Source organism: Tachysurus vachellii, chromosome 26 (genome assembly GCF_030014155.1).
Source record: "Tachysurus vachellii isolate PV-2020 chromosome 26, HZAU_Pvac_v1, whole genome shotgun sequence".
NCBI lineage: Eukaryota > Metazoa > Chordata > Actinopteri > Siluriformes > Bagridae > Tachysurus > Tachysurus vachellii.
In genome coordinates this window covers 6,945,184-6,964,559 of record NC_083485.1, presented here as the reverse complement: position 1 = coordinate 6,964,559, position 19,376 = coordinate 6,945,184, and the positions used below count along the sequence as shown (strand labels likewise).

The following is a 19,376-nucleotide window of genomic DNA, read 5'->3' as shown; positions in this document are numbered from 1 at the left end:
CAGAGTTCTGCTACTTAACCCCTCTATGCCTGAACCTATGAAGAATGGTTGCAGCAGGGCACCTCCACATGCCCGGAGAGACCCTCCACCCAGACAACTACTGGGAGCATACCCTCTTCTATACATTTCCAATTAACTGTGCCCATTCATCATAATGATTCTGTGAGTTCTTTCCCAGCCCTAGTTGACTCCAGATCCGCAGTCAACCTCATACACAGTCAACTCGTAGAGGTGTTCCCCTGCTAACCCATTTGTCCTTGGTTATCATGCTTTTCTTGAAAACTTGCTTCAGTGATGATGTAGGAAAACCAGGAACTACTATCAATCAAGGAAGCACTGTGCGAATGGAGACGTTGATTAGAGGGGTACTTACTAAACTTCAAAACCTTGAATACATTAAGAGTGCAAGAGACTCAATCCCATGCAGGCACAGTGGGCACTGTTCTTTACTTACTTCACTTTTACATTTACATTTATAGCATTTGGCATACGCCCTTATCCAGAGCGACGTACATAAGTGCTTAAATCTCTATCATTGGATACATTAATGCTGGTTCACTAGGTTACATACTTATGATATCATGAGTTTAAAACATTGTTCAAAGTTACAATGAAAGTGTGTCTTTTTTTTTTTTTTTTAATAAATGCAAAAGATAGGGAAAGAAGTGCTAGTTGAAGTGTGTCCTGAATAAGTAGGTCTTCAACCGCTGTTTGAAAATAGCCAGTGACTCAGCTGTTTGGACCTCTAGGGAAAGTTGATTCCACCACCTTGGTGCCAGAACAGAGAAGAGTCTTGTAGTATACTTGCCTCTTACCCTGAGAGATGGTGGAACCAGTTGAGCAGTGCTGGTAGATCAGAGGGCAATGCGAGGAGTGATGAGGGCTTTGAGATAAGAGGGAGCTGGTCCATTTTTGGCTTTGTAGGCCAGCATCAATGTTTTGAATCTGATGCATGCAGCTACCAGAAGCCAGTGGAGGGATTGCAACAGCAGCGTGGTGTGTGAGAACTTTGGCAGGTTGAAAACAAGCCGTGTAGCTGCATTTCTGATGCAGCTACACGTGATCTTTTGCAGAGGATGAATTGCGTTCATAGGTAGACCTGCCAGCAGTGCGTTGCAGTAATGCAGTCTTGAAATGACAAGAGACTGAACAAGTACCTGAGCAGCCTGTGTGGACAAAAATGGCCGAATCCTTCTAATGTTGTAGAGAAGAAAGCAACATGAGCAAGTCACATTAGAAACATGAGAGGAAAAGGACAGTTGATTGTCCATGGTTACCCCAAGGTTGTGAGCTGTGGCTGAAGGGGAGATCAGATCGTTGTGCAAGGATATAGCCAGATCATGACCTGTGGATGAATTACCTGGGATGAACAGCAGTTCATTTTTGCTAGGATTGAACTTTAACTGATGAGCAGTCATCCATGATATTTTTGCCAGACATGCTGAGATCCGATCAGAAGCTGTGGTATCTGAGGGTGGGAAAGATAAGATAAGTTGCGTATCATCAGCATAGCAGTGGTAAGAGAACCCATGTGAGGAAATAACTTCACCAAGAGATTGAGTATACAGGGAGAAAAGAAGTGGACCAAGTACTGAGCCCTGTGGGACACCAGTGGAGAGTCTGCGTGGAGCAGATGTCACTCCCCTCCATGTTACCTGATATGAGCATCCTTCCAGTAGGAAGCGAACCATTCCCAAGCTGATCCGCAAATCCCAAGACTCCTGAGGGTGGACAAGAGAGTCTTGTGGTTGACCGTATCAAACACTGCTTGAATGGTCAAGGAGAATAAGGATGGATGACAGTTTGGCTGATCTCGCAGCATGTAGTTTCTCAGAGACATCCAAAAGGGTTGTCTCTGAGGACTGAGCTGCTTTAAAGACAGACTGGTTAGGATCTTGGAGGTTGTTCTGTGAGAGATAGATAGAAAATTGATAATAGATGCGTTCAAGAATTTTTGAAAGAAATGAGAGAAGTGATACCGGTCTGTAGTTACTGATGTCTGATGAACCCAGAGCAGGTTTCTTCAGGATGGGAATAAACCTTGCTCTCTTGAAAGTAGTTGGTACCTGACTAGATGCTATGGATCTATTGATGATAGTGGTAATGAAGGGCAGAAGGTCTTGCAAGATGGTCTGGAGCATAGTGGAAGGGAGTGGATCCAATGGGCAAGGTACGATTGCAAGACTGGATGAGTTGTAAAATCTCTTCTGCTGCTACAGTTGAGAAATTCAACAGCGAAGGAGTAGGGGAATCCATATTGTTGTAAGTGCAGATGTAAGTGCAGTCGGGGCAGAAGTGAAGGTACGGCAGATTTCCTCAATCTTCTCCTTATAGAAAGAAGCAAAGTCTTCTGCAGTCAGGGAGGATGAAGAAGGTGGAGCCAGGGGGTTGAGTAGAGAAGAGATGATGTTGTGGAGCTTCCGAGGGTCGTGTGATGAAGCTTCAAGCTTTTCCTTGTAGAAGGAAGTCTTGGCAGAAGTCACATTTGAGGAGAACTTGGCCAGGAGTGTTCAGTAAGAATCAAGATCTGCATCAAGTTGTGATTTTCCACTTTCTCTCTGCTGCGCAGCACATCTGAAAGCCAAGGAGCAGAACAAGAATTTTTCTTGGGTTTAGTGGACATAGGGCAGAGAAAGTCCATAGTTGAGGAAAGAGATGAGAGGAAAGTATCTGTGGCCGAGTCCAAGGGTAGTGAGGAAAAAGACTCAGGATCAGGAAGAGAAGAAAGAGTGCCAGAAGCTACAGAAGAAGAGGAGACAGGTTGTGGCGGGTAAGAGCGAGGGGGTGAGAGGTATTTTTAGGTAGGATAGGGAGAGTGATGGTGAAGGATACCAGGTGATGATCGGAGATGTGTAGAGGGGTAACAATCATGTCTGTAGCTGGAAAACGATGGCTAAAAACCAGGTCCAGGACATTGCCTCCTTTGTGTGTGGGGATGTAGCTGTTGAGTGTCAGCGCAAATGAGTCGAGAAGAGTCAGGAGGGAAGATTGAAGCTTATCAGAGGGGAGGTTGAAATCACCAAGCACTGTCAGAGGGGAGCTATCGGAAGGGAAAGTACTAAGCAATGTGTCCATTTCTTCCAGGAGGTCTCCTAGGGGACCAGGAGGGCGGTACACAACAATGATAATAAGGTTGATTGGAGATGTGACTGAAATGGCATGGAATTCGAAAGAGGAGATGATTAAATGAGACAAGAGAAGAGGTGTAAAGTACCATCTCTTTGACAACAGTAAACCTGTACCACCACCCCTGCCCGTTTCTTGTGGTGAGTGAGAGAAAGCATAAGCAGAGGATAAAGCTGCTGGTGTAGCAGTGTTCTATGGGGATATCCAGGTTTCTGTTAGTGCAAGAAAATCAAAGGAGTAATGGGAAGTTAAAGCAGAGATAAAATCAGCTTTCTTTACAGCAGACTGACAATTCCAGAGCCCACCTACCACCACTATTTGAGACTTACACAACAGAGGAGGTTAGATGAGGTTACTGGGATTGTGACCTTTAAGAGTGAGATTTAAGGTGTGGTAGAATATGTCAAACAGTACTAGACACTTATGTTACAATGTGATATAGAGAGATACAAACCGAGAGCCTTCAATTTAAATGAGTAAGCCCTGCCCACAATTCGAAACAGTTTCACTGTTTCGTACCGACCTGGACCAAGAACAGCAAGGCACATTCAATGTGAAGTATCATTAGTTCATCTGCATACCAAGCCTTTTATCATCGCTCACATTGAATTATCTGTGTTTGAACCTTGCCTTTGTATCTTTGGATTTATGTTCTGTCTTTGCCCCTTTAATATTGTTTGCCACTCTGACTGCTCTCACGAATACTGATCTCTCTTGCCTGTTTTTTGTGACTATGCTTCGTCTTGCATATGGATTCTTGGATTCTAGTCTCTGCCACTATATATTTAAACAACTGTGTACAACTATATTAAAAGTAATATTTTCTTGTGACTTCATACTTTCAACATTTTCTCAGCCTGCAATTGCACCATTCTGCTGTTTTTGTGTATATGAAAAAACATTATTAATGTATTCACATTATTCATTATTAATTCAGGCAGTCACACTAGCAGACTGAGAGAACTGGGTTATCTGGTACTGGTGGGAAGAAAATTTGCCCAGTATATTAAATAAACTATCTTACAATTACATCTTAATTGTTTTGAAATACATGATTAATGAGAATCTTGCTCTGTTTTATTTATAACAAATATAATCTATCTCTGTTTTAATTTTGAACTGATAAAAGTTTCCTTAACCTTTTACAATAAGAACATGGGGGTTTCACTGGCATCAGTATATACCAACTGGTTCCGATTTAAAGTTGTACAGCAATGCTAGTAATGTACCTGAGTCTCAGAATTCACTTATTCCACAGAGCATTATTTTACCCTGAGAATCTATTTTTATTTCATCTGTCTGCTACAGTAAAAGTGAAATTAAAATGGCATGCATGTTAACTGGATTCAAGTAAGGTGATTTACTCTGCCTTTCCAAATATTTGCCTTAAAAAATTGTAGGTTGCTTTCTAGGTATGCTTTGGGTCATTATTCATCTACATCGTGAAGCTCTGCCCAGCAATTTGCATTGAAACACCATACAATGAGATGCATTTGACTGACTCTGAGCATATATACACATTGGAATTCATCATAATGCTTTTCTCAGAAGTCACATAAATATATAAGGGAAACATTTGCACCCAACATTATTAGGGTGAATTATTATTAGGGACAACATTATTATCTGTTAAAATATTTGCCCTTGTTCTGAATGGAAATCAATGCACTGGAAACCACATTTCAATGTTGCCAGTGCAGTCTGTTTCCCCCATATTTTGTTATTAAAAATTTGGATGAAACTTTCATAGTTCAAAGGTAAAACAGATATATTACAATAAATATTTGTTACGTCCCACGCGTATCTCATGCATCTAGGGGTTTTAGGACATAACACATTAAAAAGAGGAAAGAGCATAACCAGGACCCTGCCACAGCACCACAACAACAACGTTCTGTATTCAATCTTATTTAAACATGAGAGTATAACAAGGTGTAAATAAGGAGAGTTCAACTTAGGAGGGAAACAAAACTTCAGGAGGGGTCAACACCAAAATAACAAACAAAAAGTCCACTGCCTGGGGAGTTGAAATCTTGATAAACTAGAACACAAATTAAAAGAAATAACAGATTATCTGAACTCACTCCCTAGCTAACACAAAACAGGAGAAAACAAGGATTTACAAAATAAAAATGGCACCCACCTCCCTACAGTTCCCGAAGTTTACATGAAATAACAAAGAGAACAATCAGCCCCAAATTTACTTATTACTATAACCTGATTTTGAGCACAACATTTGATTCAATACACTGAGCTGGGCAGGACACGGATCATGCTCTTGGAGAAGTTTCTCCTTGAATGAGCGTTCTGTTCTGCTTGATTGTCATCTAAGAAGGAGTTTAAAAGGGGTGAAGCTGATGGAGGCAGAAGGGGATTTCTCAGATGGCAAAGAGGACATGGGGAGAGGAGGGCCCAGTTCTTTCCTTCCTCAGTTACCACCTTCCAAAGCATCCTCTTTAGTGTCTGTTTAAATCTCTTGATGTCCCTGTTGGTCTGGGGATGGTAGAGAGACCTGCTCAGGTGCTTCACCTGCAAGAACCAATACAGATCAACCATGAGATGTAATGTAAAAGGTGTACCCTGGTCAATTAGGATGTCCTTGGGGATCCCCACATGACTAAACAGGAGCATCAGCGATGCTACACGAGGTGGCCTTTCGAAAGTAGAACCACCTTGTGGTAATTGGTGGCATAGTCAACAATCACAAGGATGTATTAATACCCCCGGGCTGACTTTGTAAATATACATGCTGACATGCTTGAAAAGGGTGCTGATGATGTGGAGCAGGATAAAAGATGCAGGCAATAGCTTCTTGAGGGCCATGCACTGACAATGGGGGCACTGTAGACCGAAAATTTCAAATCTTTTGCCCCTGGCCACAACAGTGTTAGTCATTTCATTTTGTTCTTCCCTGAAAACCACCTCCCACATAACCTGGTGAAACACAACAGAAACAGGGTTAGAGAATCATTCCTGTCGGCCCTGACCCTGTTTACTTTATCAGTCACAGTGGGCACTTTGGATATTCTGGCCTCATGTAGGATTCACCCAGCAAGCCAGGGTTTGATGGTGGAGTGTGGATCGATGTAGGGTCAGTTCGTTCAGACGGCTTGGGCTTGGGCTCATCAATAGTAGCCCCACATGAGGGGGCATTTGGTAGCTTAGTGGTTAAGGTTTTGGGCTACCAATTGGAAGGTTGTGAGTTCGATCCCAGGTCCACCAATCTGCCACTGTTGGGCCCCTGAGCAAAGCCCTTAACCCTCAATTGCTCAGCTGTATAAAAAATATGAAGATATTGGATCACTGGATAAGGGGAATTTTCCTGGCAACTCCCTCACACAAGTTTTTTTTAGCTGGAAGTGAGTTTATTAGTGACTTAGTTGCTGTATGTGATCCTTCCAATTAGACACATATCTCTGTAAATTTCCAGAAAGAATGTTTATGTAGAATGTATGCAATTATCTAGCAGAGTTCCTAAAAACAGTTTGAAAGCTGGAATTACCAAGTTTATCTTGATTAATTACCTTGATTAATAGTCTAGCATTGTCAACAAAAGTTTACACCCTAAAGCCTGTGATTAATTACAAACTATATTATAAGTAACATATTGGTGCTTTGTTCTGAGGAACAGAGCATAATGACACCACACATTTATAAAAACAACTAAGACTGACTAACTCATATACAGTAAGCCTCTCAGTGCAACAGAAAAGTTTATGATTCACTTCACTTGCCAAACACTGATGCCATTTCCTGCTGCTGTGTAATTACACATAATCCTCTAATTAATCCTCAGGTTTAGGGTATAATAAAGAAAAAAACGTACTTTGTACCAATTGCATATGTGTTGTATTCTTGCCTATATCTATATCAAGCAGGGATATTGTGAGTACATTTTGTTAGTGTGGCTGTATCCTCTGTTTAGATATTTTAAGTGTATTCATACTTTTTGTTTTTGGTCTCTGTAAATAGTGTAAATTTCGTCACCTATTTTTAATTTAGTCTTAGTCTTGTGCCAAATGTCCTTGTTAGTTTTAGTCATATTTAGTCATTCACATATCTTTTTTTGTTAGTCAAGTTTTAGTCGACTAAAAGTCTCGTCATTTTAGTCTAGTTTTAGTCAAAAGAAAACTCAAGGTATCTTAGTCAAGTTTTAGTCGACTAAAAGTCTTTTAATTTTAGTCTAGTTTTAGTCAAAAAATTGTAGTCTTTAAAAATAACACATTATTACTGATAAACATTTCAGTAAAAAAGTGTTTCACATATCTCAAACATTGGTTAAATGACATAATTACCTGACAAAATACATTTGTTGAATGATTTTTGTTGAATGATTTTTGTTGAATGCAAATGTTAAACGTGTCTGGTTTTCAATTTCTGATTTAGGAGACACATTCACAAATGATTAACCTGTTCTGAAGAGTAATTTATTTTAACTAGCACAATTCAAAAGCGGGGGCCCAACAGACTCCGACTGACAAGTTACAAAGGTTTTTAAAACTGTTTTGGTTGCCTTGTGTCTCATGTTTCTGTGCAAATCAGAAATAAAATAAATATACTCAGAAAAACTGAAAAGAATAGGCCTACTTTACTGTGGGCCTAAAATACAACCTATTTACAGTCCGCAAATCACAAAAGTGAGAAGTTGAGAACACTCGTTTAAACAGTGCATACACTCGAACTTGACTGCACATCACATTTTTACTTTATTGATACTGCTTTTAATCGTAATGCAAAGACCGGTCATCGATACATAAGCTGTCATGTACAATAAAAGAGCCTGCACAGCGACAGGAAACATAATTTAACACAAAAAGCCTGCCTAGACCTAGGGTGGACTTGCACTCAGGATTTTTTTTTTTTGAGCGGCGTGTGGACGAATTCTTTCTACGCACACACTAAACAGCGCGAAGCCGCAAACTCGTTCTGAATATTTTAAAGGCGTAACAGCTGATGAAAAAGCAGAGACAATTGTAGACGAAAATTAAGAGAGATTTTATCTTAGTTTTTATTTTATACAAAACATTTTTGTCTCGTCTTTTTAATTTAGTCTTAGTCAGCGTTTTTGGACAGTGGTGCAGTCTTGTCATCGTCTCGTCTTAGTCATGAAAAAAAAGGTTGTTGACGAACATATTTCGTCTCGTCTGACGAAATTAACACTACTCTGTAACGACCAAACTTAAAATCTAGATTACATTCGCATTTTACTAAATTGAGCACAATGCCAGGGGAATCTACTAAAGGCTTTTTCATAGTTTGATCATATTGATCAGTAATAGATGTATTATTTATTGTTTGTCTCTGCAGTCGAATTGAACACCTTAAGTCCCAGAATGATCTATTAACCATCACACTGGAGGAATGTAAGAACAATGCAGAGAGGATGAGCATGCTGATGGGCAAATATGAGTCCAATGCTACAGCTCTGCGCCTGGCTTTACATTACAGGTATAAGCACACAAGCACACAGTTATAATCAGCCTTCTGCCCAACACTGGGTCATACCATTACTAGAGTGTTATTGCTAGTTGCAATGAGACTCTAAGCATTCATAGACTCATACTTGTGAAAAGCCTGTATGGTGTAGGTTACTTAATCTGTAATTTATGTAGGAAAAAAATCTGCAACTGGCTGTTGATTGAGATATGTAAGAGTGTGGACTGAGCACATTGAACCTGCTCTCTGAAAGGCTTCATTATGCATACAGATGGGCTTAGTCAATAAAACACACAAGTGTGTATCATGAGAAAATTCTTCTTCTGACATGATGTGGCTGCTTTGTATATGCAATAAGTGTATGTATGTAATACAAAACTTTGTGTGCATTTTTTTTTACTAATTAATGGTGCTTGCAAAGCAACATTCTTATTATCTTGGATACTTATGCTTGCAAAGCAACATTCTTGTTATTGTGCCGGACAAAACTTCGGCACGTAACTTGTCCCGCAGCTTTTGTCCTAGACCCATGAATGGGGTGTTAAATCTCATTGAGGAGAGGTGTGTTATGACTTTTATAAGCGATCCAACAAACAATGTTTACACAGCAGACGAAAAAGCAGGCAAAAAAAATCCCATAGAAATGAATGGGAAATTCCTAAAATTCCTTTAAGCTCTCACACACGCAGTGTGCGCAGAGCTCAGGCATGGCTTCTCTTCTGTGTTCTCCTAGTGAATGTAGATGTAAAGGAGACTCTCAATACATGTAACTATCAACTCCACACATCTATTGTTCATTCAACATTAAGAATTACATATACTGTTCTATGCAGTATACTAATAAGTAGAATTCCATAATGACTGCAGTATTCACATGAAATGTCCAAACTCTCAGTAGCCACTTTTGTCCAAAAGTATTGGCACCCCACCGGGTATTCACGTCACGTCAACAATGAGGGGAAGTGCCTCACGTGTATTCTGATGTCACATGAAAATCAAAAAAATTTCACAACATGGACATGAGACATATCAAAACACTCATAACAATGAGGGGAATTTGCTCGCGGGTATTCTGATGTCACGTGACGTCACGTGATGTCACATGAAAATCAAAAATTTCCACAACATGGACACGAGACATATCAAAACACTCAGAACAATGAGGGAAACTTGCTCGCGGTTATTCTGATGACGTCACATGAAAATCAAAAATTAGCACAACATGGACATGTGACATATCAAAACATTCAGCACGATGAGGGGAACTTGCCACGTGCAAGCACCATTCACATTTTTTTCAGGAAATGTACATTCTAGTTGTATATGCTTTTCAAAGTCAGACTAGAAATACTGATTCTGAGATTAACAAATTGTTTAAATAACAGCAAAATATTGTTTATCTGACTTTTGTTTCTGCAAGGCTGGCTCTGATCTTGACATTTCACTTTGAGGTGAAGCACCATCTCCTTTACAGTAGACCACCTCTTTCTTGTGGTGAGTGAGAGAAAGCATAGGCAGAGGATAGAGCAGTCAGTGTATTAGAGTTCTGTAAAGATATCCAGGTATCAGTTAGCACCAGAAAATTGAAAGACTAATTGGAGGTTAAAGCCGAGATAAAATCACCTTTCCTATCAGCAACTATTTCTGTAAGAAATGACTAAAGAGGTGGGTGTGCAGTCTGCGGTCAACCAAAAGTAAGATTAAAGATATGATTGGGGAAATATATATATATATATATATATATATATATATATATATATATATATACACACATTTTTATTTGCATTTCTGGTTAGATATTACCTGCATCTACCTGTGGGGAAGTCGTGGCCAAATGGTTAGAGAGTTTGACTCCTAACCCTAAGGTTGTGGGTTCGAGTCTCAGGCCGGCCACGACTGAGATGCCCTTGAGCAAGGCACCGAACCCCCAACTGCTCCCCGGGCGCCCATAAATGGCTGCCCACTGCTCCGGGTGTGTGTTCACGGTGTGTGTGTGTTCACTGCTATGTGTGTGCACTTTGGATGGGTTAAATGCAGAGAACGAATTCTGAGTATGGGTCACCATACTTAGCCGTATGTCATGTTACTTTCACTTTCATTTCATTGGACCTGTACTGGTCAGTGACAAAATCTAATCTAAAAAAATTGGGGTTATTAAAAACAGATGCTAGAGTCTATAGCAGGGAGCCCTGCCCACAATTCACACCTTACTGTAAGAGAGACTGAAACTACTTCAGATTAATCAGCTGAGAGAACTAATAGACCAAGCATAGACCAACACTGTAGGATCATCTTCTTCTTCTACTTTCCGTTAGGGATCACAACTGTGAAGCATCTGTCACCACCTAACTCTAAGGAAAGCATGTATCCTTTAGATTTACATGTGTTTAGTTCAGACAATCTCCTTGTGACTATTAGAAGCTATTGTCTCCTGGATATTGCAAGGAATATGATGCCTCTCTGTGACAACCATGGCAGCTATTAAACAGCCAATTCACTGCCAATCTGCTTGTTGGCCAGAGGGGTAAATCTGTTGCCTGGCAGACTTCCCCATATCTTCTGGAACTGATCCCACACCAGCTCCCTCAGCAGATCAAACTACTAGGCCTGCAAAACTGTCATGCTGTGCAGGAATTAACCAGTTTGACCTACCACTGCATGGGCTTTGTCTATAAATTCAGAAGAAGTAAAAAAGAGGGAAAAAGCAGGTTTTAACCATGAATTGCATAGAGGGGTCACGGTGATGGAGGATGGGGGCTGTAGTGAATTTTCCTTGAGCAACTCAAAGGCAGTGTTACCCCACTCAAAATTCTTGGGATGTTAGAGGTGTGGCCACAATGCTGTAACCTCTAATGAATTGGTGGTAAAAGCTTATGAAATCCAAAAATCACTGGAGTTCCTTAATGTCATACTTGAGCTATGTGGGTCTCATAGGTCTTGATGGGCATTGTCCCAGACTGCGGTCACCCAATCCACAGCCTTCCTGGTAAGCATTGTGAGAAGGAACACGTATTTATTGTCCAAGCAGTAGGTGTCAGGTTGATGCTGAAAAAATACCTCACACTGCTGGAAGAAGCCGCGGTAAATCTCTGCATTTTCACTGAATTTTTTAGGCAGCGGCATGCATGCAATCAATCCATGCCGCTGTAGGAGCTGCAAGAACCTGTACCAGGTGAACGTACGTTGCTTGTGGATTAGCTAGTTGTTCTTGGTAAGGCCATGGCTTGGCCTTGCTGCACCACATTCGCCTGGAGCTGCTGCACATCTGCTAAACAAAATAAACAGAAACACTAAACAGAAAAGCTAAATGGCAAGACAACATACAGCTTGGCAATGCAGCGGGCTGACAATAGTTCTCATATATACCCGAAAGTGTACTGGGAATATCTGTATTCAGAGGAGGGTTCCCTCTGGTGGGTAGGTAAGCGTTTTTTAGGTGTAATTGTAACAAGATTACTTTTAATTGTATATAATGAGTTGTTCATTTGGACTTAAGGTTTTTCAGCTGTTTGTCTGTCATTGCAGTGAGCAGTGTATCGAGGCCTACGAGATACTGCTAGCTCTGACAGAGACAGAGCATGGTCTGGTGCTGGGCCAATATAAAGTGGCTAGAGTCAGCACTGTGGGTAAGTATTGTTTTTGTTGTATATGCAAATAAAATACTTACATTGGCATAAGGAGTTCTCAGACATTGTTAGTTTGCAGTGGCTTGTATTACCTGCTCATGGTACAGATGAGGCCAAACCTTAACATAAACATAGACTAAAGATTTTCAAGATAAGGTTACTAACTTAAACTTATTTAGGGCACCTGCTTTGCTCATATGGCAAGTCATTTTAAATCAGGACTTTACAGGAGTTTACATATACATTACTCATCTATCCTTCCATCCATCCATCCATCCATCCATCCATCCATAACCTGATGAATGCCATTCCAACTGTAAAGCATGGGGCAGTAGCATGATACAGAAAATAGATAGCATCATAAGGAGAGATTTATTATAATTAAATGATTTTTTATTAATTTATTTTATACATTTATTCAAAATGTATGTACTTATTATTATTATTCAATAGTTTGTTATTATTAAATGATAATAATAACGTAAGGAAGGGGGGGGGGCACGCTGGCTTAGTGGTTAGCACGTTTGCTTCACACCTCCAGGGTTGGGGGTTCGATTCCCGCCTCCGCCTTGTGTGTGTGGAGTTTGCATGTTCGTGCCTTGGGGATTTCCTCCGGGTACTCCGGTGTCGTCGCCCCCCCCGACCCCGGGTCTTTCGCGGGTCTTTTCCGTTAACGTTTAGGGTTTCTTCAGCTTTTTACTTCGGGTTGTAACGTTAATAATACGTACTTACTAACCAGTAGAGTTCTGGTAAACGTGGGTTCGTTCAGACGTGGTGCTTGCTTGGTAGAATGCGACTCGCATTGCGTCTCTGCCTGTCGGAGATTTTTTTCTTTTTTAAACCTTCAGCTGTCTCTAACCAGTAACCAGACACTGAGTGTCTGACACGTTTTTGCTGTATTTCATAAAAACATAAAGGTAGTAAGCTTGTGTTATAAATATTACAAATTAATTATTAAGCTACACACTCACACACACACACACCTGGTGTAGAAATAAAAAAAATAAAAAAGAACCAAAAAAAATTTAAAAAATCACACTGATCATAAAAAAATTAAAAGTTAAAAAAGAAAGTTATGTTGTTCATTACATTTTACTTCATAATTGCACTGCATTGTTTTGTTTTCATTGTTGCAAAACTTGTTCTGTAATATAGTTCGTTTGCTATCGTGATCAAAACCATTGATCTGAAGCTCAATCCTGATGCTGTCCTGTAAATATTTTTCTAATCAGCAATAAATATAACAATTTCTGATCAACCCATATCAATTGCATGCTTAAAATAACATACCGGTGAAAGTCCCGCCCATTTCAAGACAAGCCCCTACTTCCGGGTTATGCCCCACCCACTCCGAGTACAAATACAGATACAGATAATGCTGTACTCGCTCATCCCTAATAGCTAGCTGAATATAAATCAAAATAGTATTTCTATTTGTCTTTGTTTCCTAAGGTATTAATTAATGAAAGCAAATTATCTGTATAATAATTCATAAATGTATATTCATAGAATCGGCAATATTCATGCACCTTCCAGGAGAACAAGGTAATGAGGAAAGCGTGCCTCACTTGCTGAAGCAAGCTCACGACTACAGGAAGACTGCAGAGACCGCAGCTAAAGATTTGCTAGTTCGACTGGATGGCAGCTGTGGAGACCTTTTTACTGTCACTGGCTGCAATGTGCAACCATGGGAGAGTCTGTCCTCCAACAGCCACACCAGGTACAGCTGGTGTGTGTGTTTTACATAAAAATATATTTTATATTTACTTACTTTGTATAGGTGTACAGGGATGCAGGCAGGTGTATTTTGAGGTTGCTAAAATTGTAAGCGGGGGGGGGACGACACCGGAGTACCCGGAGGAAATCCCCAAGGCACGAACATGCAAACTCCACACACAAGGCGGAGGCGGGAATCGAACCCCCAACCCTGGAGATGTGAAGCAAGCCTGCTAGCCGCCTTCACACTGCACACGACAAACGGACACGACTGTCGGATTTCGCCCCCTAGTGACAGTCGCACGGAATATGCAATATAATCGTGTAGACGTCAACATGGGAGAGAAGTTAATTCTCGCGGTCTCGGAAAACCCATTACTAGATGGTCGTGACAAAAATGTTCTCCATTAAGGCGCAACTCTTGCACTAAACGGTGATACTCACCGAGACTTTTTCTCCGAGTCAGGTAGTGTTTTATACACACTGATTTGCAATGTTTTCTTTGGCGTCTCCAGTAAAAGAGAGTAAAATCAAGAGCCTGTATTCTCCCTCCATTTATCATGGTGAATGAAGGAATTAATTAATGAAGGAGTAAATACAAACAATCAATACAACAATAAATCCAGAAAGACCGTGAATAATTTGAGGAAACATGGACACAACATTAAAAATAATACAATATAAATATTAATAATTTATTACTTTTTTTTATCAATAACAATGTATTTAAAACAAAAAGATTGTTTTTGGTAAATTTTAAAAATTACTAAAGTTAATATTAATACTTTTCAATAATTCTTATCATCTCGCGCACACGAACCTGATAGGACAACATTAGAATGCATCACATCCGGTCGGCATATCGGATGCGGTGTAGTCGCACAAGTTAAATTTTTTTAACGGATCCAACGCTCAAATCGGATCCGAAAATTACGGATCAGCAGGTGGTCGGCACCTCACGCAGCGACCTTGCAACTCTCCATAGGAAATGAATGACTTCCGGTTTATCTGCGGTCGTTTGTCGTGTGCAGTGTGAAGGCGGCTTTAAGCCACCATGCCCCCCCATTCCTTATGTGATTATGTCATATTCAAGGGATTGTCAAATAATTTTGCTTTGGATAGAGAATGTATGTTGATTACAATATTACAACACAAAATAAAAAGAGCAACAAGTATGCACCTTTAAACCTTATCTTCTAGATACATACCTTGCCTTTACAAACAAGATTAAAGTACCATTTGAAAGAACTACCAGAATAAAGCAAGCAATCTAAATATCTTCTATCTATAATAAAACTATCCAAAATCCAATTATGTAACCCACTTTTTGTGGTTACATTATGTGCAGTCAGGTATTTCCCTGTCTTAACTGATTTGCTTCTTCTTTATGACTGAGCAATGTACAAAGCACACAGCTACACCTGTGTCTTTAACATGATGATTTTTACCAGAGAACGTTTGGTACAAAACACCAGGCTGGGAAATCAGAATCCTTTGTTTGAAAAGGCTTGAGAGTTGGCCAGTTCTAGGAAAGCATTTGGTGCCTGAAGAGGAGACTGTCATCAGGAAACATTATTAATTTATTACATGTAATTTATTGCTTGCACTTGAATTTAATTATTTTAACATGTGGTCTTAAATAGCTTTCAGTCTTCTGAGGTTACATACAGTATATATTATTATTTTGCCATGTAATCAGGAAAAATAAAAGGACTATATAATTCCACAATTTAAATATAGGTACCATTAACCTGAATCATGTACTCATACAGATTGTTTTTCATCCATGCAAACTGCACAAAAATACTACAGTTTCAATATGCAGCAGTGTTTATACTATATGTATTATTCTACTGCCATATGTTTTAAAAGTGGTATATACCAACTATAAAAAACAATAATGTATTTTACAAAACAGATTTCCTTTACATCGCAAAATACTATATGGAATGGATTATACCGACTGTGCACTGTGTTATGCTTGCTATGCACTACAGTATGATTGTTTTTCCCAGCACAACCAGCTCTACAACCAGCAGCTGTGATACAGACTTCTCTAAAGAGGATGAGCAGCGTCTAAAGGATTACATCCAGCAGCTAAAGAATGATCGAGCAGCTATTAAGCTCACAATGCTGGAGCTAGAGAGTGTGCACATCGACACTCTGAGATATGACATAAAACCATGTGTAGACTCACACCGACTTGACCTGGAGAATGCTGTACTTATGCAGGAGCTCATGGCTATGAAGGTATACTCAGCCTCAGGGCATGTTTAAGTGCCAAGGCTTCATATGGGGATACATAAGCAGTCTAAATCTCACATTACTACAGTACATAGATTCTTTTTTTAGGGAATCTGGAATTACCAACAGCCTTGAAGGCACTGATGGTTTTAGCCATTGTTTATTGCCTTACAAAAGAGCCTACAATATGACAAGTCACAATGGGCTGAAAAATTAACTGCAGTTGTAAACAAGCTGCTTGTAAACTTTCAGCTGCATTTCATAGCAGATTTGTTATGGCACTTTTGAGATTCTTCAGGCATACCTCAAGCAGTACTAGACTACGGGAAGATGTTGAATGATGAAGACTACTGAATGAAAGTTTAAATCCCAGGACCACAAATCTGCCACTGCTGAACCCTTTAGCATGGCTCTTAAACCTCAACTTATCATGAACAAGATTGTTCAAATGACACAAATGCTATGGAAACTAGCTAAATTCAGTTAAATTGTATTAAAATTCAATTCAATTAAATTGTATTTGCATTAACAATGGACATTGTCTCAAAACCGTCTTTTTTTCCTGCTATTTACAGGAGGAGATTGCAGAGATGAAGGCTCAGCTTTATCTGTTGGAGAAGGAGAAGAAGGCACTGGAGCTGAAGCTGAGCAGTCAGGAGACAAAAGAACAGGCATACCTAGTACAAATTGAGCATCTGAAATCAGAGTTAGAGGAGCAACATGAACAGCGGAGAAGGTCACTCAGTTCTACAGGTAGCAGCACCAAGGACAAAAGTGCCAAGGTGAGCCATATACAAATACACACAGACTTGAAGAAAACAGTCTGTACATAATTGCTTTCTATGTATTATTATGCATTTTATGCAAAGCTTTTCTCACCCTGATAATAAGCATTGTTAAAGTCTAAGTTGGGGAAATTGGTTTCATTGAGTAACACATGACAAATTTAGCTTGGGAAAGCTTTTTAAACATCTCAATTCAGACCTCTGTTTTAAAGATTAAATTAAGGAGGTCTCAATTAAATCTTTCCAGTTTGGTTGATGTTACATTAACTGGCACTTCAGTTGTGCCAGTGTAGCCATGCTTTCACTAATTAGCAACTAATTACCAAAGAATTTCAGCAACACATGATTACAAATTTACACCAATTACATGTTTGTGTTATTTTTTACCGTTCTACTGTTGCAACCTCATGGTTTTTATGTACAGTAATATGATTGGCAGAATAAGCATTCCATGTGGAGTCAAAAGTAGGCAGTGATGAACAAACAAATAAACCTTCTGTGTTACACAATATGGTATTCCACACACTGCACTTTAACTTCAACAGTTCAACACTGGACTATACATACACACTGCATTTAATACAATAATCTATCTGTTACCACTGGATACCATCCGATGCACATCCATGACATCCATGACGTTTCCGTATCCGTACAATCTGTTGCACCTTAGCGTATTTTACATATTATATACATATATAGGTACATATTGCATATAATATGTAGTGTGCTATTGTAAGTATGTCTAATACTACACTGTGTGTATACCGACTATATGCATGAGCATATTGCACATTTTCATCTGTTAATTTCACCTGTATGTTTCTGCAATTTCTGGAGTATGCTCCCAAGAATTTCACTCACCAAGGCACATGTGCTGTGATGATGTGACAATAAAAGTGACTTGACTTGACTTGTAATAGTTACAATTATTTGCATTGAGCTGGACTGTCCTTCTTTACCTCACCACTTGAACTGTTTACAATAATATATATATATATATACATATATATTATTTATATTCCTTATATTTATTTATATACGTTTGAATTTGCATTTCTGGTCAAATACTAAGTGCATTTCATTGGCTCTGTACTCTGCACAACGACAATAAATTTGAATCTAATCTAATCTAAACATAAGGAAGTCTATGCCCAAGGGGGGAAGAGAGTCTCATTATTCTTACATTTATGACACTGGGCAAATGCCCTTATCCAGAGCGACTTACATTTATCTTATTTATCTTATTTATCTTACAGATGAAAATTGAGGGTTAGGGCCTTGGCCAGGGGATCAGGAGCATCAGCTTGGTGGCCTGGGATTCAAACTCAAAACCTTCTAACCAGTAGTACAACACCTTAACCCCACTGAGATACCCCAACCCATTATGTCTATCAAACTAACATCCAGGTCATTACCATGGGGGAGGTAGTCTAAAACACACCTCTCAGCGTGGTAATAGCAACAATTACAGGACAATGTGACTTGTTTTAAAATAAAGAAAATAAATGTGTGTGTTTAGTTTTATTTGTAGGCTGTTATATTTAATTAATATATATTTATATTTAATTGTTTAAATGACATTTTCATTGCAGTGTTTGCCTAAAATTTTAATAATATATAATAAATAGTAAATAAAATTAAGCACACATATTTCCACACTTCCACGGTTTTTAAGGACTACTGAGAGGTCTACCTGTTCATTCCAGTCCTATGTAGGTCTAACATTCTATCAGTCCATCTGTCTCTCAGTCTGTTCACAACTTCATTGCACTGATGCATGTGCCATGTAGGTCCAGTGTTTAAAAGTAGTTCATTATTAAGTGTCCAAACACAAAAACATGTATATGCCATGACCTGCACAAGAACTGACTGAAGTAATGGAAATGGAACAATAAGCAAAAATCTCCTACAGCCACTGCTACAAAACAGCTATGTAGGCCTAATAATAGCTAATGGCTGACATCATGGTGAAATTAGTGACATTCATGGTCCATAGAATGACCCTGTTGCATTTTAACAAATCCTTGAGCTTGCCTTTAAAATCACACTTATGCCAAATTGCTAACAGTGCACACATGACAGTGAAATTTTACCCTTTCTAGTGTTGCAGTGTTACACAACCAGTTTATAGTTATGCCTCTGTCCACAGCAGCATCATGCCAACATTGCCATAATACCATACAAGTTACAACATCTGTCTTAAGACTTTTACAGAGCTAGAACTTAAGTCCTTAGCTCTGTGTTGTTTTATGTAGCACCATGGTCCTGGTGAAATGGCTGTTTCTTGTCTTTTTTGGTCTTCATATGTGTTGACTGCAATAATCCAGCCCTGATATGGGACAGTGTAGATTGAAATTCAAGTCAAGAAGGTTTTGTTATGTCAACCATATATACAGTAGCTGACGCAGTAAGAACTGCATGTATTATGAATCTGTGGGTT

The 19,376-nt window shown here is 39.3% G+C and overlaps 1 protein-coding gene across 4 annotated transcripts in view; it reads left to right on the top strand.

Moving 5' to 3' along the window:
• The window catches only part of mcc (MCC regulator of WNT signaling pathway), a 109,557-nt gene that overhangs the window by 76,390 nt on the left and 13,791 nt on the right, over window positions 1-19,376 (top strand). For 3 of the 4 annotated variants that reach the window (XM_060863077.1, XM_060863076.1, XM_060863079.1), the window contains exons 9-13: window positions 8,434-8,574; window positions 12,088-12,188; window positions 13,698-13,908; window positions 15,920-16,154; window positions 16,724-16,930. In XM_060863077.1, coding sequence (XP_060719060.1) covers window positions 8,434-8,574; window positions 12,088-12,188; window positions 13,698-13,908; window positions 15,920-16,154; window positions 16,724-16,930 — 895 coding nt within the window. The remainder of the gene's footprint in view (window positions 1-8,433; window positions 8,575-12,087; window positions 12,189-13,697; window positions 13,909-15,919; window positions 16,155-16,723; window positions 16,931-19,376) is intronic. The other variant, XM_060863078.1, reaches the window with a different exon arrangement.